General features: G+C 40.9%; 1 protein-coding gene across 2 annotated transcripts in view; it reads right to left on the bottom strand.

Annotated features, from left to right (window-relative positions):
* Positions 1 to 252: 252 nt before the first annotated feature.
* The window catches only part of LOC136422374 (nucleoside diphosphate kinase homolog 7-like), a 42,587-nt gene continuing 16,155 nt past the window's right edge, over positions 253 to 26,684 (bottom strand). For both annotated transcript variants that reach the window (XM_066410101.1, XM_066410102.1), the window contains exons 4-13: positions 25,777 to 25,887; positions 19,501 to 19,551; positions 19,060 to 19,214; positions 17,689 to 17,741; positions 16,144 to 16,246; positions 14,168 to 14,232; positions 6,594 to 6,662; positions 5,257 to 5,364; positions 1,676 to 1,783; positions 253 to 1,365 (exon numbers count right to left, since the gene is read on the bottom strand). In XM_066410101.1, coding sequence (XP_066266198.1) covers positions 1,333 to 1,365; positions 1,676 to 1,783; positions 5,257 to 5,364; positions 6,594 to 6,662; positions 14,168 to 14,232; positions 16,144 to 16,246; positions 17,689 to 17,741; positions 19,060 to 19,214; positions 19,501 to 19,551; positions 25,777 to 25,887 — 856 coding nt within the window. In that variant the 3' untranslated portion in view covers positions 253 to 1,332. The remainder of the gene's footprint in view (positions 1,366 to 1,675; positions 1,784 to 5,256; positions 5,365 to 6,593; positions 6,663 to 14,167; positions 14,233 to 16,143; positions 16,247 to 17,688; positions 17,742 to 19,059; positions 19,215 to 19,500; positions 19,552 to 25,776; positions 25,888 to 26,684) is intronic.

The following is a 26,684-nucleotide window of genomic DNA, read 5'->3' as shown; positions in this document are numbered from 1 at the left end:
ACTGTTTCTGCAAAATAACAAAAAATGTGAAATAACTTCAAAATATTACATAATGATGCTTTAAGCGTCATTCTGCATATGGAGGAGCAACCCAACACATGTCGCCATGAATGTTTCCTCCAAGATCATTCCATGTAAAGCAGGGATAGCACATTTTACATATAGGTCATGACAAAAAGTAAGCAGTTGAAGAGGGTTGATCATATGGGATGTACATGGACTAGTTCATCTTGGAAAGAAGAGATAAGGACATCACAGTTATCTCTCCAATTTATTGAAGTAAAACATGACAGGCACAAGTAAACGCACACATCGTTTTAGATAAAGGTTTGTAGAGTCAAAGTCTGTCCTGCCGATTTTACCATGTATGTACAAATCATGGTCGTCATAAGACAGAATCATGAAGTCTACTGGTCTTCCTGAAAATACTATGCAGTGTTGACAATAGACAAGGGATTCCTGTGCAAGACAAAATTGTCAGCTTCTTCCTCAACTGACACAGAGTTAAATTCTAATTGCTGGATGAACAATAATTGTATTATTTCTTAAATTTTTAAGACAGCAGTGAAACTTTAACTTTAAACACACAAAATCATGTCAAGGAACTTCAAGGTGAATGTCATAACAAACAACGTGGAAGATATTTTGGGCCATACAATCCATTATACTATATACATCACAATATTTAATAGTTAGGTCGGAAATCAATAGATAAAGACTATGGATGACCTTTGAAAGTGCATTTGATTTTAATCTTTCTTCTAAACCTTTTTTCAACAATGTTCAAGTTTCCAACCTGGTAAGAAATCAGGAAAACCCTTTGAAAAACTATCAAAAATGAGAGAAATTGTTGTGGAACTTTGAAAGTTGTAAAATCTGTTGCAAAACATGCCTATATCTTTTGAAATTGCATCACTTTTGCATTAAATCAATTTGTGTCGCCTTGTCTGCCCTCTATTTGGGGTTTCTCCAAATGATTACTTCAAAGTGTAGATTTTTAATTAAAGCATTTCAAAGAAGGCATGCCATCTACAAGTAGGTTTATGCTCATGAATTCAGCATGTTAGCCATAAATCTAGTTTTACTGGCTGCATTACAAATTCAATGCTAGTTTTTATCCATCTTGTGAATGACATTACAGTTAGAAGAGCGTGCTGAAGCAGCAAAATTAATCTCTCTATATATAATAGTTCATTTTGGGTGAAAATGAATGTGCCCATAGGATTCGAAGTATTTTTCCATGAATGTGTATGCCCGTGTTCGTGTGAGGGTCACAGCGTGACGTTGTGATGCAATCGGGCACACAGCAGATTCCAGGAGTGAATCATCTCCTCAGCTGTCCAGGATCTTGAAGAAGTATTCCACCTGAAAAAGGTTCAAACATAATCATACTGACACTGAAGAGGCGGTGAATAAAACATTAACATTGTATAACATAATGTTAAATGTATTGTGTATAATATGAAAAGGGAGCTTGACTTTTTCGAACCCTACAAATTCCTACTTCAATGACAATCCGATATTGGCAATTATTCACTCTGCTTTGGTCACATTTCAAGAGTGTAAAAAAACTGTCTGGAAATATGACCAAAGTATATTCTCACCTACATGTAGCTACAATGAAAGTGCACTATACAAATGTATGTCTGCACTGTAGATTATTTCTTACATGTACCTCAAGTAGTCCGTCCTCTGGCAAGTCTGTGCAGTGAACAGCATTTTGGATCTTGTCTTTGCCAAATATGGCTCTCAGGGTCCGTGGCCTCAGATGCCTGGCAATCTCCTGTTGCACACAAGAAAATGGCATTGTCACTCACACTGTGATTTATGCATTACGCACTATACACAAGATGTAGCACATAATGTATGATCCAATTTAAAGCGGATGGTAACTGTGCCTGCAAGATAACTGGCACAATGTAGCCCCACAATCAAAATGATGAATTACGATTGACGTAACATGACCAAATAACGTGCAGGACCAGTTTACGTCCAGTTTGGGTCATGTCCACATGTCGCGGTGTATTATGCCAAAATCTGTTCTCATGAGCAATAAAGAACGTCACAAGTATGATCCATAGCCATCTCTCTCTTTTATACAAAACAATGAAAAAGGTTTACGTCCAGCGACATAACAGAATAAACTCCAGACCTGAACCAGTAACAACAAGTGGCACGGAAGCGTCATGTATGACGTATTTCATATGTAATTCGACACCGCGTACTTCATCATGTTTTTCCAACTTACACGATAGCTATTAGTATCTTTTACAAGTAGCTGACGTTAAACCTTTCTTTGATATTCAGACTATCCATGGTGATTCGAGGTTTGAAATTCTTGCCAGTTTTAGGAAGGTTTGATACAACCTAGCGACCCCCGCTCCGGTGGTTAATTTTTCACGGCAAAACCTAATGGTCATGTGTTTATCATGTGAACGCCACGTGCTGCGCATGTTGGTGAAATTCACAGATCAACATTGTTTACTTCCATCGCGTCAAGCAAGCGGCAGGACAAACATAGTGACTTTACTATCATTTGTCTGTAGACTAATTTGGACAGTTACTGTGCATTTTTTCTGGTCTATGTTCTTCAAGCATAGCGCTAGAAAGACTGAAGTGGACGATAATAGGTAAGCCAATAGCACAATTCTACATCATATACATCCGTATAAATACACGCTCACACTGCATTAAACAGGCGGAGAAAAACTTACAGACCATGCATTTTCTTTTTAGAATAGCTGATATTTCTGCCCATGGGTTAAACATTTGGCTCTGTCCGCGCAGTTTTAAGATAAATATGTTTTGAATAAGTTAAGTTAAAATCCTCCCACACCATAAGGTGTATAGGGCAGTGCCCATCCCCGTTTTATAGCCCTGGGCCATACTGTGGTGCAATCACTGCAGCAGGGGGCTAGTCCTCTGGCAGTGCATGGAGTGTGTTTAACTTCCATACTGTTTCATAAGTAACGGGAGCTGCCCTAACATGTTACGCGCCCTAACAGGTTACGGATTTTTTACTGATCTTATTTTGCATAAGTGCGCCGTGTTTGTGTCCAATGACTATGCTGATAAGGAAGGTAAATAACCCAAGTTCATGCACATAATTGTCATTTGCATTCAAAACATATGTGTACATATTAATTTCTTGTTTTGTCGAAAAGTATTATTTTGACAATAATGATGGTAGCGCTGAGTAGAGGGTCACTGCGTAGCTAGACGGCCCAGCACCTAAATATACGACCTGTGCCAAGCAGATACACAAGTCACACAACTATTATACACATAAGAAATATAACTTCATAAAAATTTGGGCCTTTAAGTGTTTGTTGAGAAGAAAACCGACCAAAGAAAAACAGCGTAAACATTGCTGTCGTCTGGCAACTTTGTTTTCCCGCCATTTTTTGGGGCCGCGATGGTGGCGGAACGATTCAACGCACAGCTTTAATTTGTTACGCTCTAACATGTGATTGGTACCGTCCATGAAAACGAAACTGAATACAGAGATGGCGAAGATATTTCCCAATAAGAAGACGCAGTATTGTTGATGTAAGCGGTATCATTTTTTCGTAATGATTTCGTAAGTCGGGCCGCATTCAAGACGTACGTCGGGCCGCGCGCACAGTGCGAGGTAGCCTATTTCCTGTGAAAACATGAGCTGGGATGCGCTAGATATAGCCCTTCTCACATGACGTTAGAAGTGCACACAGTCAAAATTTTCCGGTCAAAAGAAAGCTAGTAAGAATATAGTAGACTTCAAGCCTTATTTACATTTCCCTAACTTCATCACCAACTTCCGAAGAGAGCAAAATTACCAAAGCGTAATAAGTTAGGCACACTATCTGGCGTAGCACTAAATCAGAAGGTACAATTGTGAAAATGTCTCACAGCGTCTTCCGCCTGTAACGCGGAGTGTGAAGGGCCCATGAACAGTATGAATACATTTCTTGTCCATGTATGTTCTTTAGATGAATGTGTTCAAAATTCATTCATTAAAACCTGACCACTCTCAGGCAACCAGCAATGGACCGCAGTGAGTTCGAGCGCGTAAAAAAGCGTAACATGTTAGGGCAGCTCCCGTTATGTACCAATTTTATTAAGTCTTTGGTATGACTCAATGCGCCTCTTGTCCAGAGGTGTCCTACCCGGGAGTTGAACTCGGGCCTTCTGGTTCCAAGTAATCAGAACCAGATGTGGTAACAGAAGCGCAGATCATTACACCACAGGGACACCCCCATGTTTTGAATAAACTGGAAGACAATTGGTCATGTTATGTTATTAGGCCATACCAATTTAATTTGTTAATTTCTGGATACACATGTTTGTTGAAAATTATCAAAAGTTGCTCTTTTTCATGAAAACATTCTCTGACACATCCCGCTCTGTGTTTGGATTTAACTGTATTGAAATTCACGGTTCCTGTCCTTTTATTAGTTTAAATAGGACAGTCATAGTGGTTACTGAGGTTCAGGTTGATAACAATTGAAAATAGTCTTGATATGGGGATCTGCCCGTGACAGTGTTTTAGTCTTGTATCATGATCCTACACTCAGTTGACACACTACCTTCCACCATTTCATAGTAGTAGTAGTAGTATCCGGTATTTTCATTAAACTGATGCCGGGGTCCCTGACACAGGGGTGGGCAGCAGCCGGCTAGTCGTCACACCCCTCTTCCATGCAGCTCTGTCCAGGGGGCTTACGCTGGTCAGGCCGCACACCTTCATGTCCTTCCTGACACACTCCATCCACGATTTCCTGGGTCTACCACGACCTCTGCTGCCTGGCAACTGCATTTTGGTGATGGTGTTGATGCAGCCACTGGCACGTTCCACATGTCCATACCACCGGAGTCGGCGAGACCGCAGCACAGATGCAATGTCCACAAGACCAAGATTAGCGTGTAGAGTTTCTGACGGTGTTTCATCCTGAGGTTTGGCACCACAGATCCATTGCCAGCTTTTTTAAAAAGTATTCTTGTTAGTGGTGCCTAAGAGACAAATCTCCTTCCCTGGTGAGTTTTACAAGTTCCTGTATCTAAAGTATGATGTGACGGATACTTCCCATTGTGGGAGCACATTTATTTTCTTGCTGTCTTGAATATTTGACAAGAGTTTAAAGGAGGGGGGGAGAGCCTAGAAAATTATTTTAGCTTGGGTGCAGGGCCTTGGAAAATTTTTATGACATGGCGAGTGCCACCCCCAAATATCGTACAGTCCCTAAGATGAAACAAGCATTACTACTAGTAACAACTTACAGGATCAGCCGGTCCCACAAAGTCCCGGAAACTCTGGGGTGTTGCACCATCCTTGCTTCTTATCTCCATGGCAACACTAGGTCCTGCACACAGTTGACTCACCATGTCCTATAGGGAGGAAGAACCATTTCTATATGACTGTATGTAGTACATGCGAACGTTAGAACAAGATCATGATTGTACGTAGGTGAGCAATTAAAACTAACTTTAAGGTATTTGTCATTTGACAAAGTCCATAGTTGTGTACTGTGTAACGAGTACACATTTTTAGATACAATGTATTGTTTCCTTTAATATCCCTACCCAAAATAAACTTAGCTACCTAGTATTTATTGGCACTAAATTGTAAGTGACTTAATTATAACATACCCGGGCCGCGATAACCTTTGATATGGGTGTTCAGACTGGTTCGTACTTGACATTATGTCATGCCTGGGCCTGATACGGGTGTTCCGGACCGTGTGATAACTATCTGGATCACATAGGGTTCGGAAGTGTTATCACACAGGCTTCCATAGAATATTTCGAACGCATTTCGAGCGCGCCGGTTGTGCGGCCGTCAGAAATTCGAATACCGGATTCGGAGATTGGAATCAATGTTGCTACAGTTTCTTGTTCGAGGACACAAAACTCCCTCAACTTCTTGCGCATTCCGCATTGAAATGTATATTTCTCGGGTGGGTATGACCAAGGTATGACATAAATAAAATACAACACGTTGTATTCCGCATCACCCTCGGTCCCAGCCCTCCTGCGGGTCGGATCGCCCTCCGGCCTACGGCTGTCGGGCGATCCGACCCGCAGCCGGGCTGGGACCTCGGTTGATACGGAATACCCCGTGTTGTATTCTATATGTACAGCAGCCCAGGCTTCCCTATATAGTTCGATTCGAACTTGCCTTGAGTGCACCTGTTGTGCTGCTGTTGGAAATTTGATTACCATATTTGGACGTTGGAATCAAAATGTTCTTACAATTTTTTTGGTTGAGGACACAAAACTCTCAGCTTCTGCCATATTTTGCATTGAAATTGTGTTTTTTTCGGGTGGGTATGACGTAAATAGAATACAACACGGCATATCACCCTCGCAGGTCGGACTGCCCTCCGGCCTTCGGACCATCCGACCCACGGTCAGATGGCGATACTGAATACACCGTTTTGCATTCTTATAATCTATATAGAATAAAAAATAGACAAAAAATGATTAACATATTCAAAAAACATGAAATTACATTATTCTATACATGAGACTATACAACATGTAGATTCATGTAAAAGTACACAACTCTCTTATTCTAGTGAAGGATGTCAAGAAGGTCTAAACTTCTCTATGCTTACGTTGAATTCAGCAACAACTCCTTTGTAGACCTCAATAAACTCTTCAGCATTAGCCCTCTCCAAGTGAAACTGGAAGTGGAAAACAAGATTCAACTCGCAAACAGAACTTAGACTTTTTATTATTCATTGCACAGACATGAGAATAAAATTTGACTTCCTTAACCCAGTACAAGACAGTACTACTGCCAAAAACATCATTTACTACAACATACTAACTATGATAGTAGGTTGAATCTTTTTACCTCCATGAAAAATGGAATAGACCGATCCTGTCGAACACATATCGAACGTATAGAAGACCCATAGAACCCCTCGGTCAAAAACAGTGCTGGCAGGACAGAAATGGCATGTGTAAAGCAGATTACTAATCTGTGACAGGTTTTCCACTGGTTGCATGCATTCTCAGGACAAAATCGCATTGAAAAAGAAAATAGATCGGGCACTCAAGGAGAGGAAGCATGTACCACATGCTAACTACTACAAAGACCGCTAGCGCAGAGTTTCGCTTCTTCCGTTACTGGTGTGTGAAACTGGTTAACTTGAAAGTGAACAGAGAAGTAAAAGAAGGCATTTTGATTCTTCGTTACTTAATATCATGCAGCTATTTACAGTCGCGAAAGGGGCCCTGGTAAAAAGACCCGTCACATATGGTTATGGCAGGTCGACAAGACTTGCTCATGAATAATTAATGAGCTGACCTTGTTTGGCACAAACGGCAGTTGTAGCTCATGAATAATTAATGAGCTAGCCGTAACACGTAACCTGATTGGTTGATAGCTTCCCAGCGTTCTTTGCGCGCTGGCTTCCGATGAGAGGAAGCAAACCCTCTGATTGGCTGAAGCTGTTTTGGTAGCGACATCATCATAACCATATGTGACAGGTCTTTTTACCAGGGCCCCTTTCGCGACCGATGTAACGTGGAGCGATATGGGGTCCTGGTTTAACGAGGGTTATACAGTGGGAACAGCCATACAGTGGGAGCAGCCATACAGTGGGAATCCTGTCACAGATAAACAGCCATACAGTGGGAACCCTGTCACAGATTAACGAACCCTGTTTTACACGTTCATCGGCTGCTTGTCAAAAACCGGGTGCTGATGCCCACCGACAAGGTAATGCTATGCGGCGCCTACCGCTTCGACATTGACCGAAAACATTGCGCTCTTACCGCAACTACATCATTCTACGCTCTCCTCAAACAACTCTACTCGATGGATACAGCCTTCAACAAAGATGCATTTTTATTTGGCCCGCTCTAAGGGTTTTAGAGCCACAAAAGTTAAACCAAAGTCAGTGGCATTGTTGACAACTTAGCTACAGTGGCCATTTTTGGTCCGTCAAGCCCTGTTTTTCACGATAATCGAAATAGAACAGGTTACGTGGCTTTGGGATCAGTCTATTATATTTTACGGCAGTGTTTTGTGTGTGTGCGTGTGTGTGTGTGTATGTTGGTCTCATATTTGGTTTCATATTTGGTGTGTTGGTACATGTACATGTAGGTTGTACTATAATGTTTTTGGAAAGTGACATAAGTTTGGGACCCCTAGCGACTAGTTCTAGAACTGTAGATTCTGAAGCAATTTTGTCAAAATTTTCCGAAGAGGATAACTGAAAATCGTCATAATTTCGGGTAAGTGATTAGACATGTCTCAAGCGTTTACGCAACCCCGTTGCTTTGCCATCTGGATCAAATTCCATGGATCCTGGTTGGGGCCCAAGTTCGATCCTAGGGTCAGCTCAGCTCGGATAGGTTGTAAGGGATTGCATTTGTCATTTCGGATGGTGACGTAAAGCCAGCGGCCCCATGTATGATGGAGCTTCGGGCGTAAGCCTCAAGCGTCAAACCTCTGCACGTAAAAGAACCCAACACACTTCGAGAAGGGGTAGGGGTGAACCGGTGTGCTTGGCCAAAAGAACAGTAAGCTACATATTGCACTACCTCTAGCTACGTGAAAAAGCATTATGCTTCACCTCAATTGAGGATGACTGCTTTAATTTTTTTAAGTAGCTTAGACAGAGATATATTATACAATGAAATGCAAATTATGCAAAATAGGAAAATGTAATCATATCAGCGAAAAAACAGTTTTCTGCTGCTTTTTGATGAAGTTATTGGTATCGTCCGCTGTCCATTCATTTTGGGTAGAAATCATAGTAAAATGTAAATATTGGATCCAAAAATTTTAATTTTTTTACACTTTTTTGATCGAACCTGCTTGGAAAAAAACGGGTTTTCCTGGGGTCACGGCATATATGCTGAGAAAGCTTTAAGTTTAGTAAATGGTGTCTCTGAAAAATAAAAAAAAATAAAAATTTCAAAGTCATTTTGATTTTGTAAAGCACCATCTGAGCTATCTACATACTGAACATCAAGATGATCTGTCAACCCTTTCTCAAGTTATTCATGTCCGAAGGTCAAAACAGAAACACCCACTGCAGTTCCAAACAAGCCGCAAAGGGGCCCAAATTTACACAACTTACTTCCTGTGGCATGAACTACATCATGTATCTACCACATACAAATCATGACCATAGCACTTGCAGAAAATATGCCCTCAAATTTTGAATCTCAACTGCAGTACCTTAGGTACCCGCTAGAAGGCCCATTATCCAACCTGACCTTCCTTTGTAAACCCTTATCCACTAAATATCATGCAGAACCATCAACAGCTTCTTGAGTTATGTTGGCGACATACAAATACACATACACACAAAGTGCGCTGCACTACCGAGGGAAAATGCCAGGGGAACCATTTTTGAACTTGACCTCTGTTCCTACAACCGCTACTCACCTACCAAAAATCATGAAGATCCACACTGCGCGGAAAGCCGAATTTCAGGGTCAGAAATTGCCTTACACGTTCATGGAAATTCTGCATTTCCGTCAGAATCATGGGATTTCGGACCTGTTTACGTTGCGCGTCCGGTCCTGTACGTTCCCTAGATTCTCTCGGAGATGGACCACTGCCGTGTACGGTGCGTTTAAAGGGCCTTACACCCCCGGACACATACCCTTGAAATGACCATACACTGCAGGAAATTCAACGTGTATTGGTCCGTGTGGCGATGTAATGTGAATAATTTAGCGGCAATTATCACCTCATTATCTCCTCGGGTTCTGGCCTATGGAGTGCGGCTGTGCGGTATAGCAGGAAATTCACCGTGTAATGGTCCGTGTGGCGATGTGATGTGCATAACTTAGCGGCAATTATCACCTAATTATCCCCCCGCATCCACCCGGTTACGGCTTCAATATTTCTTTTGTCATGGAAAGCGCTTCAAGGCTACTGCCTCCCTCCCCCTTTTACTGGATTTTGCCCCCCTCCCCTCTTTCCACATTTCTCAGTTTTTTATCAATATCGTGATAACGCCACATTTATTCCGTCTGAAATATCGATTATCAGTGTTAACAAAGATGTCTCATTTTATTCATGTCGTTAACCACCGGCTCTTCGGTTGTTCGGATTGAGATTGTTCGGGTAGTCCTTTGAAATGCCAGCGTCTATTTATTCTAGCTTCTAGAAGACGTCGTCATCTGCTCTCGGCTGGGCGTGAGTGGCGCAGAAGTGTCGTACTGAAACCTAGCCTGTCGAGGTAGCTTAGTCCGTATGATTAGCCGCTTCTATAGGCCTATTAGAATGAGGTTCGTTCCACAATCCAGACGGACACGCCGTTGTAATTTCTTCATCCGACAAAAAGTCCCGGGCAAAGCCGTATATGTAGTCAAAAGTCCGGGCTGTAGTGCTTTACAAGGACGTCGGAAATGTAGCTCCATGCCGCGATGTTCTGCATTCAATGCAATCCCCTTGTCTCAGTCTCGTCGTAGAATAGTAACCAAGCTCCAAATAATCCCGGGCATCGCTGGATAGAACCCACGCTAGTATCCAGACACAGGGATAGCGACAGCACACATCTGCACACAACCACACGGACTTCTCAAATGCCAACTGAAATATTTGAAAATTATAACAGGAGCGTTGATTGGTCCTGGTTTTTAAATCACGTCCCAGAAGCAATGCTATTGGTTGTACATTCCTTTACATAATTTGCATGGACATAGACACAATTACCTGTGAAACGCCAGGTATGTCTATTGTATACATTTAGCTTTGAACGGCCTGATTACTAGTATTTCACAGTTACACAATACCTGCCAGGGAAGGTGTAAAAACATGCGGCTGTGTCTTATCGACAACAGCTTGAAAAAGCAATAGGTTCGTTAGCAGTACAAAGTAACGTTGTAAGTAAATCGTACTATCGACTATATAACTAGCGACATAAATTGAATAAATCGAGTCCAAATATAACATGTTTTAGAAAAATATCACTAAAAAGCTATGGACACCATTCATTGCAAGATGAACATGTGTGTGTGTGTGTGTGTGTGTGTATTGTACCAAGGAAGTTAGCACGGAGACACGGACCTAGTGCCTATGTTGATAGTAATTCGTGTGTGTCGTGTGTCGTTAATCTTTCTTCTTATCAAAGTGATACGCACTGTAGTCCAGATTTATGTGACTTTAATAAACACCTCAGTCTATACACAAAATGAATACAGAAAAATAAGATTGTTTGTGACCTTTGTCTTAGAAAAAAAACAGACAGCGCATAACACATCAAACTGATAATTGTTTTTACAACAGGCACATTTTCACAAAAGCACAGCTTCACATCAAGGAGGCTATATAATGTCCTTGTTCACATCAACTAAGGACATTATATAATGTCCTTGCATCAACTCGTAGATTTCAGAAACAGATAGACCATGGCCTGTTGTTCATCTACCCGTATACCATCTACTAGACTGCAAAACAAAATCCAAACATTTTGCTTTTCATATTGTTTTTTCGTGTCGGGAAAATGTTATGACGTTACGTCGTTACTGTCTTATTCCAAAACAAAGAAAATCTATTTCTGCTAAACACTGAAATTGGGTTGGGGGTGCAGACGTGCCACACAAGGCTAAATGTTACGTTCTATAATTGTCTTATTCTACTGCCCAAGTATTCATCATATTGGGTTCGATTATTTGCATGGCCAAATATGGACGCCCAGTGAAGACTTGTTAGCATAAGCTGACATCTAGCCGCGGCGACTCCAATGGTAAGACGTAGTTTGCTTGTATATCATTATAGTGTTCCGGAGGAAGACAATGTAATATTGATTTACAAGTAAAATAAGCCTTTCCACCAGAGTCGCCGCGGCTAGCTGACATCATGGGTTGCTTTTTTCCAGAATCAAAACATTTATAAACATTAGCTTCAGACAAAAAAGCATATCATTCAGTTTGTAGATAACATTATGCATATCAACACTGCGCTGGACAGACAATTAAACTCAATAAGCATTCGAACTGCAATGTAAAGCTTAATAGTACATCTTGTTTATAATTAACGAATAACTTCACGCTGAATCGGGTCACCTATTTCTAATGAAGAACATTGAACGCCAGGCGCTTGTGGTTTCTGTCTAAGAAAAAACGCACCAGACAACACAATACACATCCAACCAAAGCAATAAACTGAATGTTTGTATTCACACCAAGAAAATTACTATTCTACAACAGTACATTTCAAATCAACTTGTAGGGTTAGGTCTGCCACTGTGATGGAACTGTAGCTCATGTTATCTATACATCAGATAGAGCCGCTTATGTATCGACTTCGTTAAACAAGAGGGTCTGTGATTTTTAGTATAATACTCATTTTGCTTTGAATGTTTTATCATTGGGCATTTGGACATCGGTTTTCGTGTCGGGGAAAAAGTTATGAGATTATCTCATATCCTAGTTAACCGCCTTTTGTATATTTCATGATCAGCTGTGGCTTTCGGGCCAGGGCGGGTTCCTGAGCGGGCGCGGGTTTCTGAGCGGGCGGGGGGCTCAGCAGGGCGGGCGAGGGCCTCAGCAGGGCGGGCGGGGTCTCTGGCGGGCGGGGGTCTCTGGGCAAAATAAATGTCGCCCATCTCAGAACGATCGCGACCGTCGTTTGGATCTATCGGCGTCCCGCGCGGTTCCCCGTTGGAAATGTCGGCACGTTCAAAACCCAGCCTCACTAATCATGATATTAGTGTTTTGGGAAACCTTTCTTGTCGACCGAGGTGGATTTCAAAATAAACGACATTCAACATATTGGAACGCTAATTTTGTTCGGACGGACGATCTGCAGCTGGTAGAAACGCTTCTATCTCGCTTATAGCAGATGGCCCCTTTAATATACTCATGAAAATTAGATCACGTTAATTCAAGCCATTTTGTTCCGCTTTCTACCAGTAGAACATAATTTTACGTCAGTAATGTACAGTCAGGTAATTGCCACCTAGAATGCACGAAAGGCCGTATATAATTGCCATCCTTTTGTAATCCATTTTCCACTACACGTCAAGTGTAAGGGTGCCGTAAATTCCCATCCACTTTCCAGGTCCAGGTGTGTAAGAAAAAATCTAGGACCGGACACGGTGATCCCTGAAACCCATGTACACAACCATTACACGGTGAATTTGACAGGTGTGTAAGGGCCCTGATACTCCTTGAAATTCGACTTTTAGAGCAGTGCCATTAACGTTTCCGTCACTTTTTTGCTTACATACAAACACACAAAAATGCAAAGTTCGCTGCAGTACAGTTGGAAAGCACCAGGTGAATCAATTTTGAACTTGACCTTCCTTTGCACAACTGCTACACACCTACTGAAAATCATGAAGATCCATCAAAGGTTTCTCAAGTTATGCTCTTGACATACATACAGACCCACCCAACAGCTGGAGCAACCGAAAACATAATCTTCTCGGCGAAGATAATAATATTGGAATATTGGATAATAATATTGAGCAGGGCTCACACCGCGTCACGGAAAATCGACCAATGACATGCAAGTCTCGCACGATGCACGAGATGTGACCTGAAGCGCGAATCCAACAGGTTTCATCAGAAATTAATATTTGTTGCGACGAGTTCCGACGGAGGGGCTGTTTGAAGGCTTGAATCAACGAATTTTAATCCAATTCTGTGGAAGTTACCAGAGAAAATAACCGGGGAAAACATGGGAGGAAAACATTAGACGTCTTTAGGGCGTTCTGACTAAAGTAGGGTGTCTAATTCCCTTAGTACAGGGCACAAATGGGACCGGTGCTGAAAATATCTTATTTTTGTTGACTTAAATTAGTGTAATATATTGTTATTTGTCGTAGGCAAATAAAATGTAATGTTTTGTGGTGCTAAATTTCATTTCTTTGCCGATTGTATACAACGAAGGCCCACTTAATTTTTCACCCAAAACAGATGGCTTTAAGCTTTGTCTACCAGCAAGACTTGCTCCTCAAAATGCTGGAGATAGCGTTTCAGAGGGTCAAGATTTCCTTCGGCGCTCGACATGTTAGGTTTATAACAAATTAGGCCTTATCAATATATGGCTGGCTAGAGCCAGTGCTGCTCAGGGTAACAGGGACACTGATTCGAAGAAAAGGGGAGGGAAATATCATTGCAGCAAAGTAATGATGATCATGTTCTTCATAACACTGAAACTTAGGAATAAAATTAATGTCCCCATAATATGCAACATAATTTATGAACTTACAATCTGCAGAGCAGAGATCTCAAAACCAGCATCCACAATAGCCTGGACGATTTTTCCTGTCTGGCCTGAAGGGTTAAACAAAGAAGTCACTTTATTTACTACATATCAGTCAGTCATCAACTTTTCTTTTGTTTTATGATATAGTAAAGGAACAGTGACTGTCACTAGTGTCTGATATCTGTATTTTTTTAATCAGTGACACTCTGTCTTTATTTTTCATGTTGCATGTTGTACTGTCAAACCTGTACAACTACAAGTGACCACCTCCAAATAACATAAAAGTCATGTACACTCAGCAAAAAAGTTTGGAAACTTTAGTCGATCGTATCTCCATTGTTTCTTGATCAATTTCAATGCATTATATTATATATTGTTGGAAAGCTTGTGTAGTTTCCTTTCCTATGATACCCAACTCATTATAATTGCAATCTCATGAAGCAAGCACCAGGCCTGCTTACGCGAGTGCGTTGTAGAAAAAAAGTGCCCAAATTTCCATGCTAGTGTCAAACACTCAGCTCAGCGCCCAATCCATTAGTGGTGGTGTCGTCCAAATTGTGAATGGAACAGTGTGTGGTGGAATGTTATGTTCACAGCAGCTACAGATAAGAGAGGGTTTATTTCGACTGTTGAATAGGTAAATGAAAGTTTGGGGGCAGCGAGGAGAACCCTATGCTGACTGTTGCACAAATAGACTGACTATTTGTTTGTTTGTTTGTTTGTTTGTTGGAGTCAGTGTCATAGTGTGGGGCAGTACAACGTTAACTGCCAGAGGAAAAAAACAGGCTAATCATCCTAAGCAACCTCGATGTGTCAAGATATAGAGACACCTTTCTCCATCCAGTCACATTTCCTACATCTTTACCTCTGCAATATGAGACTGGGTGCCATTCTGCAAGATGATAGTGCACGTCCATACAGAATGAGAGTCATTTCAGACCACCTCCAGTATGCAGGGATAGAATGGCCCTCCTGCAGCCCAGATCTCAACACAATTGAACACCTCTCAGACTCTGTGATCACTGATCAGCTTGGGTGAGCTGTGCATGCGATAATGATCAATAGAACAACACTGGTCGACCTGGGACGACTCCTTGTGGAAGAATAGCCAGGGACCGCGTAACAAAACTGCTGACAATTATGAGGAGGATGTGCCGAGCTGTGGTGACAGTGCATGGCTTATGTACTCAGCATTAAGCTACCTTCATCATAAACTGAGGCTCCTTTATGCATTTTGTTTGGATGAAGACTAACCTTGTCTTTCATATTAATGTGTTTTGTTGATTTATGTTTCATATTACCCTCGTACAAAAGCCACGTGCTACCAGCAGAAGAAAAAATACTGAATTGAGCGTTTTACATTTAGTAGGGTAATCTGGGCACTTTTTTTATGTGACCAGTGCTCGCATAAACAGGTATGGTGCTCGTTCTATTAATTTACAATCATAATAAGTTTAGTATCACGGGAAAGAAAATCACACATTCAAGCTTTTCAATGATACATAAACCATTGAAATTGATCAAGAAACAACGGAGATATGATCAACCAAAGTTAAGTTTACAAACTTTTTGTAGTGTACATGACTTGTAAGGACCACCTGGCCAATATGACCATATTCAGCTTGCCCAAAATAGTTACTAGGCTAGTCAGGATCAAGCGACTGGATAAAATTTTGAAACGTTTCAGACAGCACCCGCTATCTTTCGTCAGTGACTAAGGAACGATCTAGTAGAACCAGGTTTTATACCAAAACTCTGAATAGATATGTTAATGAAGTAAAGACAATTTATGGTTCTACCAGATCGTTCCTTAGTCACTGACGAAAGATAGCGGATGCTGTCTGAAACATTTGACTGTTTCAAAATTTTATCCAGTTGCTTGTCAATGAGTAACTATTTTTGGCGTATCTTATTACCTGGATGTCTAACATTCATCAACACATTCAGCTTGATGCTGCAGTGCTTGAATGATAACTCACCAGCCAGGACAGCATGCGGCTTGATGACGCAGCAGGTGCAGTTGGTGAACTGGGCAGTGTTGGCACGACTTGGGCCAGCAGATGGGAAGAAAAACTCAGTCTCCTAGTAGGATGAAGATGGAACATTTTCAGCTGTCATGTATATGGCCACACTGACTTGATTTTATGTACAACATCCACCGGACACACTCAAAATGTTGCAATTGTGAGCATAATAACATAAGAATATATAAGAGAATAATTGAAGACACAGACATGATATATTACAAAAGATTAAATGTCCTGCAACTCCAACTCCAATGCACATTTGGTATAAATGCCATCTTTTCAGCCCAATATGCGGTCAAATTTATTTAATATACATGTACGTCTTATTTTTTGTTTAATTACCTTGCTTGGTTACTTTGAATCTGCAAACCCAATGGTTAACCTCCTTTGCAGGCTTTCTGGTCAGCGCTGGCGTTTATTTTGAGGGGAGCTCTGATTCGTGATTTTTGACATATCTTTTGTTGGAGAAATTGTATTTACCGCCCACAGAAAGCAGGCTATTGTCTGGCATTCTGAAAAATTATAATGATTAAGAATGTCTTTCAAAAGCCCAATTGATGTATCCCCGAGAAGCAATTCACACTACCGCGAGAAGTAATTCACATGACATGACATTTGCTACAGAGTACATTCATTTGCAAATTATCGTTGGGCGCAGTTCGCTCCGTAATATCCAGCCTGGCATTCTGAAAAACAAGGTGACCAAAGTATGATCATCGTATTATCTTTAAAATTGTGTTATACATGATAAAATGTTATCAAACATGGTTTAATACATTTTTTCTATCATTGACATTTTCTTTGAAATTAGCCGTCATAGCTTAGAGTTTTTATAAATCAACAAGACAGCAAAAGGTCTGGGGTTCAGGTTCTAATCGATTGTGGGTATCAGAAGGATGACGGCTGTCAGACACAACAATTTGCCAGTTTCGACCTTTTATTGAAAAAATTCTTCATCAGAATCATATTTAGTGTGTATTTTGTAGAATATGATTGACTTTGTGTTGTATAATGTTGATGTTATTGTTAGTGTGCGGGAAGGCAGTTCACTGTAAAAGTGCACACCTTTTTTGCCCTCCCTTCAATCACATTGTGATGAACTCAAATAACAAATAAACTCCGACCCCGACAACCAAAAGAAAGTTACGGATCACTGCCCGAAGGGGCATGAACACTTCCCTGCATTAGTGATGTTTTACTGCAGGAAGTTTCCACATCCGTACCAAATGGTCATAATTGTATTTTTGACACTGGGCTTTCAGGATACCGAATAGCAGTAGCGGGATTTCTGCGGGCAGTAAATACAATTTGTCCAGCAAAAGAACCTGGCCACGATATGTTGAAGTTGCAAATCAACACTCCCCAAAAATATTTAACGCCAGCGCCGTCCAGAAGGTCTAAAAAAAAGGCTATTAGATTCCTGTTACACATGAAAAGTTTGAACAGAACAAACTGATTGCTGCACGACAAAATGACTGTGATATATAATATACTTACTCTTGTAGCAGATTCCTTGGAGTCTGAGCCATGTACTGCATTTCTGGTGTTATCTTTGTACATTTCAAAACAAGAGGTCAATTTTCATAATGATGATGATTGTATTATGATTTATAAATTATAACACACATTGTAGAAACTTACATGTGTAGAGAATAGAGATACAACATATGGGTCTGACTAAATAGAGAAACACAATGAAAATTTTAATGGAACAAGAGTGGCAATATAAAACTTATTGCCATGGTGAAGTTGTCTGAGTTCATATTTATCACCTTCACCAAAAATATGTTTTTGGGTGCGTTTGTCTGTTTTTCTGTGGACAGCATTAATGTGACATGTACAGGTCGTTGATGAATCTTGATGACATTTAGTATGTTGGACTGGTGGTTGGCAAAAGGACTTTTTACAGGGCCCCAGTATGGATTGTAGAATTTGGCAAAATGGGGAATAATTGGCCAGGAGAGTCAGTCTGTGGGAAGGTTAAGATTTCTCCCTGCTGCAGTACCAAAGGTCACACACCAGGGGGCCCAAAATGAACCTTGACCTTTGTCTTCCCAACACCAACTCAAATATTTTATAGACTATCTTGTCAGTTACATTTTGGTTATTTAGGCCAGCCATTACCTGTTTTGTTTAATATATATGGAACTCAATGTTCCATAAGTCTTAAGTAAACATTATTTCCCTCACTGTCGAAAGGGGCCGGCTGACACTTGAAACGTCTGAAAATAAAATGCGGTAATCCAGAGGACCTGGTATAGATTCAATTACAATTTCATTCTTCATATTGTTTATGCACAACAATTCAACGGATTCGTAAAAGAAAAGTCCATGACCCTCCCCCCAACCCAGAATTTTTTTCCATGACCCTCCCCCTGATCATGCGACGTTTATTTTCTCCGTGACCCTCCCCCCCCCCCCAATGCACCACCCCTCCCCCCGCTAAATATCTTATGGTCCCTTATATGAAAACCAATAGAATGGCCTAATTGTGGTAGGAGACCTTATCGTCGAGGGGAAAGCAGTGGGCTGGGAGGGAGTTCCAAAGTTTTGCTGTTCGTGGAAAAAAGCTGTTACAGTAAAACTGTAGAATGACTTAATTTGGAGATGTTATTTCGCAGCAGATAATGAGAAATGTGAACTCAAACCTCGACCCTCTAAACCCTTTCGTCACTTCTTTCCCATGCACTATCACGGACCTGTTGAGGAATAATTGGTGTATGCACCATTTAGATTGTTCACTTACTAGTATTGAGATATGTTGTCTCACCTGTATCATACTAGATTAGAGTAAAACTGTACAGTAAGTGCTCTGAGTCAGACTCTCACCTGTACCATACTAGAGTAAAACAGCAGATGTTGTCTCACCTGTACCAAACTTGGCCCTCAGACTTTGTGAGTTCTGGCTACGAGCATCACTTGGATTGGTTGGGCCAATCAGCTCTCTCCACACTCCGATAGCATTGCCTCCCATAATCTCCATGGCAACAACAGGTCCAGAAGTAACATAGTCCAGAAGCCCACTAAAACGGAGAATGATACAAAAGTTTGTTTTTTTAACTATTACTGTATATAGATATTAGTTTCTACTTGGAGCAATATAAAATAATGGATTTAGACGACATTTTTGGTTAAGAAGTCAGTTCTGATACAGCACAATACAAAGTGAAACATATTTCTACTTTGTCGGTATATTGTATGGGAAAACAAATATTCCAACTTCGTTTTAACAAATACTATATATAGCAAGTTGTTGTCAAAAGAGGAATTTTGATGAGACAGACCTGATTTAGAATTGACAGCACTTACTTGAAAAAGGGCTTGGACTGGTGTTCTATATAGAATTGTGCAGCTTCTGCCCTGAAAAACATATTGATAACTTTTTATTTACACTGGGTAGTCTCAACAAACCAACTGACATACAATGTACTTGCACCACTTACTGAGTCTGACATAAAAGTTAGAATAGTCTCACCATGTTGGGTTTATGTAACAAAACGGGGCCCCGCGGGGGCTCCCTTTGCGGATGAAAGACGTTTGCGGAGTGTCTCTGCTTCCGACTTGCTTCTCTGTGACGCGATGTGCCACAAATACACACAACTGATCGGGTCTATTATGCAGTATACATTAGACAAGACTAGTATATTAAATTTTACCAAATTGAATCAAGCATGACTGGAAAACATGCAGTAACCTGCTTTTCCCAAGTTCACTAACATTACACTTAGTGGTGAGTGGAAGAATCGCAGTCTTTTATCTATGGCGCATGTTACACCCCGCAAAATATCGGCCTTCGCGCAACAGGAGCTAAATCCTGGCATTCACCGTGACGGTGTGACAACGGCAGAGGCGAGTCAGAGAGCCATTCATGTTCGCGTCGCCGGTACAAAGGACATGATATAACCTTGCCTGTATAAAGGCAGTAACTTTGGAGCTCAGACCATTGAAGCCATAAAACTGCTGTAACAGCTTCTGCAAAAAGCTGCCATTTTCGCCTCAATAAACATGATTATTTACAGGTGGTTAGTTGAGGAGTATATTATAATGGGATGTGATGTATATTCTTAATCCGTCACCCTAGCCCTTAATCTGTTAACATAAACTTTAATCCCACAGGATAACCCTTAATCCGTCACGAAAGCCTTTAATCCCTCAGCATTGCCATTGATCTGTCACCATAGCCCTTAATCAGTCCCCATAGCCCTTAATCGGCTAAACCTTTGCCCTAAATTCATTGTCATAAACTTTAATCCGACAGCATAATACTGTTAATCCGTCACCCTAGCCCTTAATTCTTATTATAACGTATCGTATACCATCGGAAATTGAAGGCAGAAATGACACACATGAGGTATAAATGACATGGCACAGGTCCAAATTATGGTTGTACCAACCAACCAACCAACCAACCAACCAATCAACCAACCAATGTACGGAGAAGCATCCGTTGAATGGTGTTTTCCGTTACAATGAACAATAAAAAAAATTGAGACCTGTTTTGGAATCCACAAAATCATTATCGGTGCACGCACCAGATCTTCCGCGACAGCGGTCCGTGATAGTCCGCGACAAAAAAGGGACGAAAGGGTTTCGAGGGTCTGGGTTTGAGTTCAGATTTCTCAAAATGTGCTTCAAACTGACATTAAATACTAACATGGCTGAAAAGCGTATGAATTGGTGTGTTTTGGGTGGAAATTTCGTTTCGATCCAAGCCTTACTTCCGGATATCCATACGCGTTGAAGGTAAACTGCCCCTTTGACCCAGATTGACCTTTGTTGCGTTCTTTTGGCCGTGTTGCATTACCTCGCGCGTCGGGTTATTGTGAAAATCACAATGGTAGGATTTTCTTTATAATGGGCTTGATTATACCGGGCTTGGAGTTTTCTCTTTCTGACACTAACAGTCATTTTCGTGTCAAAAAATTTTGTGATGTGTTTAGTTCCACGGGAAAATGCCAAATTTTGCGCCTCATATTTGACGGAAAAATACTTTTTCCCTCTTATATTTACTAAAATTACAAAGGTTGAAGAAACCGAAACTCGGGTTTTCTTGCACCTGGAGGGATATCCTTCATTCTCATTCACAGTTGTTTTGGCTCAGAAGTATTTCCTGGAAGAGACGGTCGCTACGTAGACTTGGGGTGTGCAAACTCGAATTGAGACCCAAAATAAACTAGGGGGTGCCCCCTTATAATACAAAGGCGTTGTATATATCACACGGAGGTTTAAAAAGAAAAAAAAAGAATATTAAGCTTTCCCTCACATATTTGAACTGAGGGCCTTCCAGCCTACATGTAACACTGAGCTAAAACGCTACGAGCTAACCGATTGAGCTAGTTTGACTGACCATTCTGCCAGCAGCTATTTTTAAAGATATAACGTTATATTATACGTTTATGAATGTTAAACATCCAGGTAAGCAAATAGAGTAGTACGATTTAAACTATACATCTGTATAAATTTCGATAAAAATCGGACGTTTCGGGCGTCCATCCGACTGCCCTTTTTCAACGAGAAGTTTACTTACGGATGCGTAAAGAATGTTAATTCCTTACTGTTAAAGTTCTAAATAAACAAAAGGTAACGGAAAAAGCGTTCTAAAATGTTCAGAATAAATAGATGTTCGTTCTACAATACAAGGTATGTCAAGGCGGCTTATAAAACATTAAATTCCAAAAAACAGACCCACAATAGATAATCAAATACGTTTCAAAGCACTGTCCCATGTACTGGAAAGTTTGATCCGAAGCCCCCCTTTCCGGTTAAGTGATGGTCGATGGATCCTTTCATACACTGCTTCTTTGACACCACGTTCATACCATCGCGATTACCTATCTAAAATGTCCGTAGAGTCAAGCTGGAACGAATGTCCGTTATGTCTGTTGAGATGATGCCATATAGCAGAAGAAAAACCAACTTTTGCTCGCTCTGCAGTGTTGTTTATATCTTGTCCTCAAGGGCTGGCTAGTTTCACCGATGTAGGTGTCCTTACAATGCGGGTCCTCACACTTCAGTCGGTAAACAACGTCAGACTTAATGTCGTTCTTGATTTTGTCCTTGGGATGAAACAATCTCTGTCTTAAAGTGGAAAACAATCTCTGTCTTAAAGGGCAGTCGGATGGACGCCCGAAACGTCCGATTTTTATCGAAATTTATCCAGATGTATAGTTTAAATCGTACTACTCTAACGTTATATTATGTTTAAACCTCTCTGCATGGTACAATTTTTTTTCATTTTCTTGACAAAACCAGTTTCTTCTTGTGCAATTTTGTGGTATAGATGTAATATGGCCATGTATACAAACATAGATGCAATGTACAACCTTCCATGATCCTTCCAAGATCCATGGATCGCATGTTATTTCTGGTCTTAAGACCTTGACGTTTTACATCTCCTATCAAAGGCGACACCTTGAACACAATAGCACCACTAACCTCCTTGGCACAACTACATTAACATAATTTATGTACTTGGATAATTTTATTTTGGGGATACAATATAATCAAGTCATTGTTTAACATAAAGCAAGTTTCCATTTTTGACAACTTTATCATATAACAATAACGTATCTGTGATCTGAAAGTTTGACACCACAATGTCAAGTATGGTCCCAGCCCTCAAGCGGGTCGGATCGCCCTCCGACCTACGGGCGATCCTACTCGCGGTCAGGCTGGTACCTTCGGTGGTACGAAATACACCATATTGTATTCTATATTTCTCACATATAGGGATGTCATTAAACTTACTAGTACATAGTGGTGCGTACCTGACCCGAGTTTAGGTTTAGGTTCAGACTCGAGTCCAGAGGTTTAGGTTCAGGTCCGGACCTGAACCAATGGCAATTATTATTTGTGCTAAATTATTTTTTTCCTGTTACAAAAATTGGCATATATCTTACATGCAATTTGAAAACTATGTATGCGAAATTACGTCAGTCAGTAGTAAACACAAAAGTTCAACTGTTATAAAACACAAAAACAGTAATATTTTCATATTTTTTTCATTGCCAATGTCACGATCTAAGGAAGGTTTATGATGGCTTAAGACAAAAAGGGAGTATAACAATACATAAGCGAGAGATTTTTTGTTTCGAGTTTATTGGCGGTAACGTGAGGAGAAGTCCTATTGGTCAGGTGAGTTGAAGCGGTATTGGCGGTAACGTGAGGAGAAGTCCTATTGGTCAGGTGAGTTGAAGCGGTATTGGCGGTAACGTGAGGAGAAGTCCTATTGGTCAGGTGAGTTGAAGCGGTATTGGCGGTAACGTGAGGAGAAGTCCTATTGGTCAGGTGAGTTGAAGCGGTATTGGCGGTTACGTGAGGTGGAGGTGCAGTCGTCTTGGGGGCATTGACTGAAAGGTGAAGCTCGGGGTCAGGATGAACCCCCGTCGGTCTACCGTCAACAAAATGAACCGAGCAGACCAGGTGCCCACTTTGGGGGTTCCAAGGGCGGGACAACAAATCCCATTTGCCGAGGAGCTTCAGCCACTTTTCCCTCCTCTTGACTTTCTCTGGCGGCCCTTGTGGAAACCCATGAAGGCTGAACGGAGGATGACAGCCACACACGGTGTGGTTAGAACCAGTGTGAAGTTGGCAGGATGCTTTCTTCCACTTTCGGAGTCTTTTGGAGCTGTTATAACATCCATTGACAGTACAATGGCCGGTAACCATGTTGTCTTGCTTATTAGGTGGTATAGGTGGAAGCAGCGTAGTAGATAGTGACGCAGTAGAAGGGGGATGAAGGTACAGAAGTTGGACAGTCTGTGGCGAAGAAAGGAAAAGTACGGTGAAATGGTGTTACGAGCGCAAAATGATTATTCAGGCGGAATATTCCTATATGAATTTCATGGAATTTTTGTCATACTATGTATCAAAGAAACGTACAATCTCCTTTTGAAAGATGCGCGTATGGTCTAAAATGATATGCTGGATCTTATGCATAATTAATAATTCGTTGTTTTTTTCGTATCCTTTCCATAATATATGCATATACTCCGTTAAATTCGTTGTTACTTATCATCAGTTTTTACGCATTTCGTAAAATTCGTTCTATCAAATAAGAATGACATATGGTGCATATGGGCACTAAGTTTTTGTCGGCAGCATACGGGACCCGGCGTCTCCCGTTTACATTTTATTTTCACTTTCGTCGGAAGGCCGGGCGCCCGAACATGTGCCGTCAAACATTTCCGGATATCCCTATACTATTTCAGTGGCTATTCCCCTTCCTCCCTTGCGTAAAATACCGATAAAAACGGCTTATTTTTCACTTACCTGTCGAAAATCAGTCGGGGCGCAGATTGTAATCGAACACTCGGCTCTTCCGGATTCGGGACGTTTCGATCGAACGCGTTCGAAATCGCGCAATGACGTGGCGGTTACTGTTTAAATCCTAAACGGGCACCCCATATGACGTAATCAGTTTGTGCCGTGCGAATTCGTCTATTACTACCACCTTCAACATTCATTACTGGCACAAACATAAAGTACATGTAGGTTAGAATACACCTAGGTGTAGCTCCTTCAGACTCCATACACAGGATTTGTGTGTTGTTTACCAAAACTCTATTATGCTTTCCCTACTTTCAGCATTCTATGGCTCTCCATGTGTCAGCATAGATGGATTCATAGGCCTAGACAAGACCTAGAAAACATCTCTTAAAGTTGTCATTGATTGAAAGTAAAATTTCTTACTCATTTGTTGGTTTCTCATGTTTTGCAGTGGCCATTATTCTGTGTTGAAAGGACAGTAGCTGTTGACATCATCTATTTAGAGAGGTGATGACTTGTTAATAGCTTTATAATTGATTGGGAGGGGAAGTCATTTCCCACTACTCCACCCACTCCATTACTACTGGACTTGCTAACTGTAGTAGCAGGCACAGCTTGAAATGATTATTTGCTGCTGACTACAAGATCTGTAATAGAGATATTATAATGATACTCACTAAACCCATGCAGACCCTACCCATGATATGCGTAAACATACATCTTTAAACTTGGATATTTTCGGCGTAAATGAGAGTGGTAATAAGCACAATTAGAAGGCCGATTGTAGAACACATAAGATATAAAAGAACACATAGCAAGACAAGTTTTTCTGAACCACCCTGACATTCTTTTTGTAATCTAACTTTTGTCAGGCATTGTCAGGCACATTGTATTAACACATAGGCTGAGGTTGTTTAATTTAATTAATCAGAAAATAGAGGGTCACCTGGGGAATTTGGTAGAATACTGAATGATTTTTGATTCGCATGGGACTAGTGGGTACTTAATCGTATACTGTAAAAAATATTCATTTCTACTTCCTAAAATCACCATCCGTTGGAAAATAACTCCCCCCTCTGGACTTTAGGACTCCTTTAAAGAAGACGAGTGTGTAGCCATGTGGAAATGTGAGTGGTAGAGTCCAGGTGCAGTGTGCATGTGGATGTGGACAGTTGTGAAATGAAGGATTAATCCATCAAGTTTGAATAAAGACACTGCTGAACTCTTGTCTCTAAGTCAAGGGTGTGTCATTATGGGTAATACAGCCAGACGGGCAACATGTCACCATGAATGGTGTGAAAAAATGTGTCACCTTACCTTGATAATAATACCATCTTTGCCTTTGTAACCAACAATCCTTTGTGACTTATCATGTCCAGGATCATGCCCATCTTATCCACTGCATCAGGCTTGATCATTGCCAGGGTCCTGTAGTCAGAAATGAACAGTTGTAAGGTAAAATCATTTAATGTAATACTATACAGTTTGCACCTTCAGTTTTCATATTTCACACATCTAAAAATTGAAAAATGAATCATACAGACCAGGAATCAAATATTAGATAGACAGGAATGTCAGGCCAAATTGCTTGAATGAAAATCAAAGACATTATAGAATGTCCTTGATGAAAATAGATTGAAGAGTTGACTGGATAATGACAGGCAGCCAGGCTGTTGGTACATTTCAGATACAGTAGAATCTGCTTAACTGCAACACCCATTTGTCAGCATTTTTGGTGCAATTATCCGGCTTGTGCAATTATGCCAAATGCCTAGCTGGAACGCACCACCATGGGCGGGGGGTGTTTTGTTAGTCAGAAACACTAGCACGAGGAAAACATGACCCTTTGCTGAAAATAAAGAAATGACTACAAACCTGTTTTGATTAATTGCATTCATTCATGTTTTCATGCAATCTACCGCATTAATTTACAACACACGATAGTAACGTTACAGGGGAGGCATTCTGAAACATCGTCATGGGATAACAGTTTCTGTGTTACATTACGTAGAGTACAGTTGTCGATTTACGTAAATCATGTACCCCCATGAAACTAGGAATTGAAACTAAAACCTGCTTACTGATTACGGGTGAACCCAGAGCAGTGCCCCCTCTCATGTCTGGACAGATTTGACTGTCGACACCATGGTAGTGAATTGTACAATGTATCCAGTGGGTAGATATATATATCATTCTCCTTATAGCAGAGCCGAACCCGCATATAT

Source organism: Branchiostoma lanceolatum, chromosome 17 (assembly GCF_035083965.1).
Source record: "Branchiostoma lanceolatum isolate klBraLanc5 chromosome 17, klBraLanc5.hap2, whole genome shotgun sequence".
In the NCBI taxonomy this organism is placed as follows: Eukaryota; Metazoa; Chordata; class Leptocardii; order Amphioxiformes; family Branchiostomatidae; genus Branchiostoma; species Branchiostoma lanceolatum.
The sequence above is the reverse complement of the archived record's forward strand: the minus strand, read 5'-3'. Positions and strand labels throughout refer to the sequence as shown.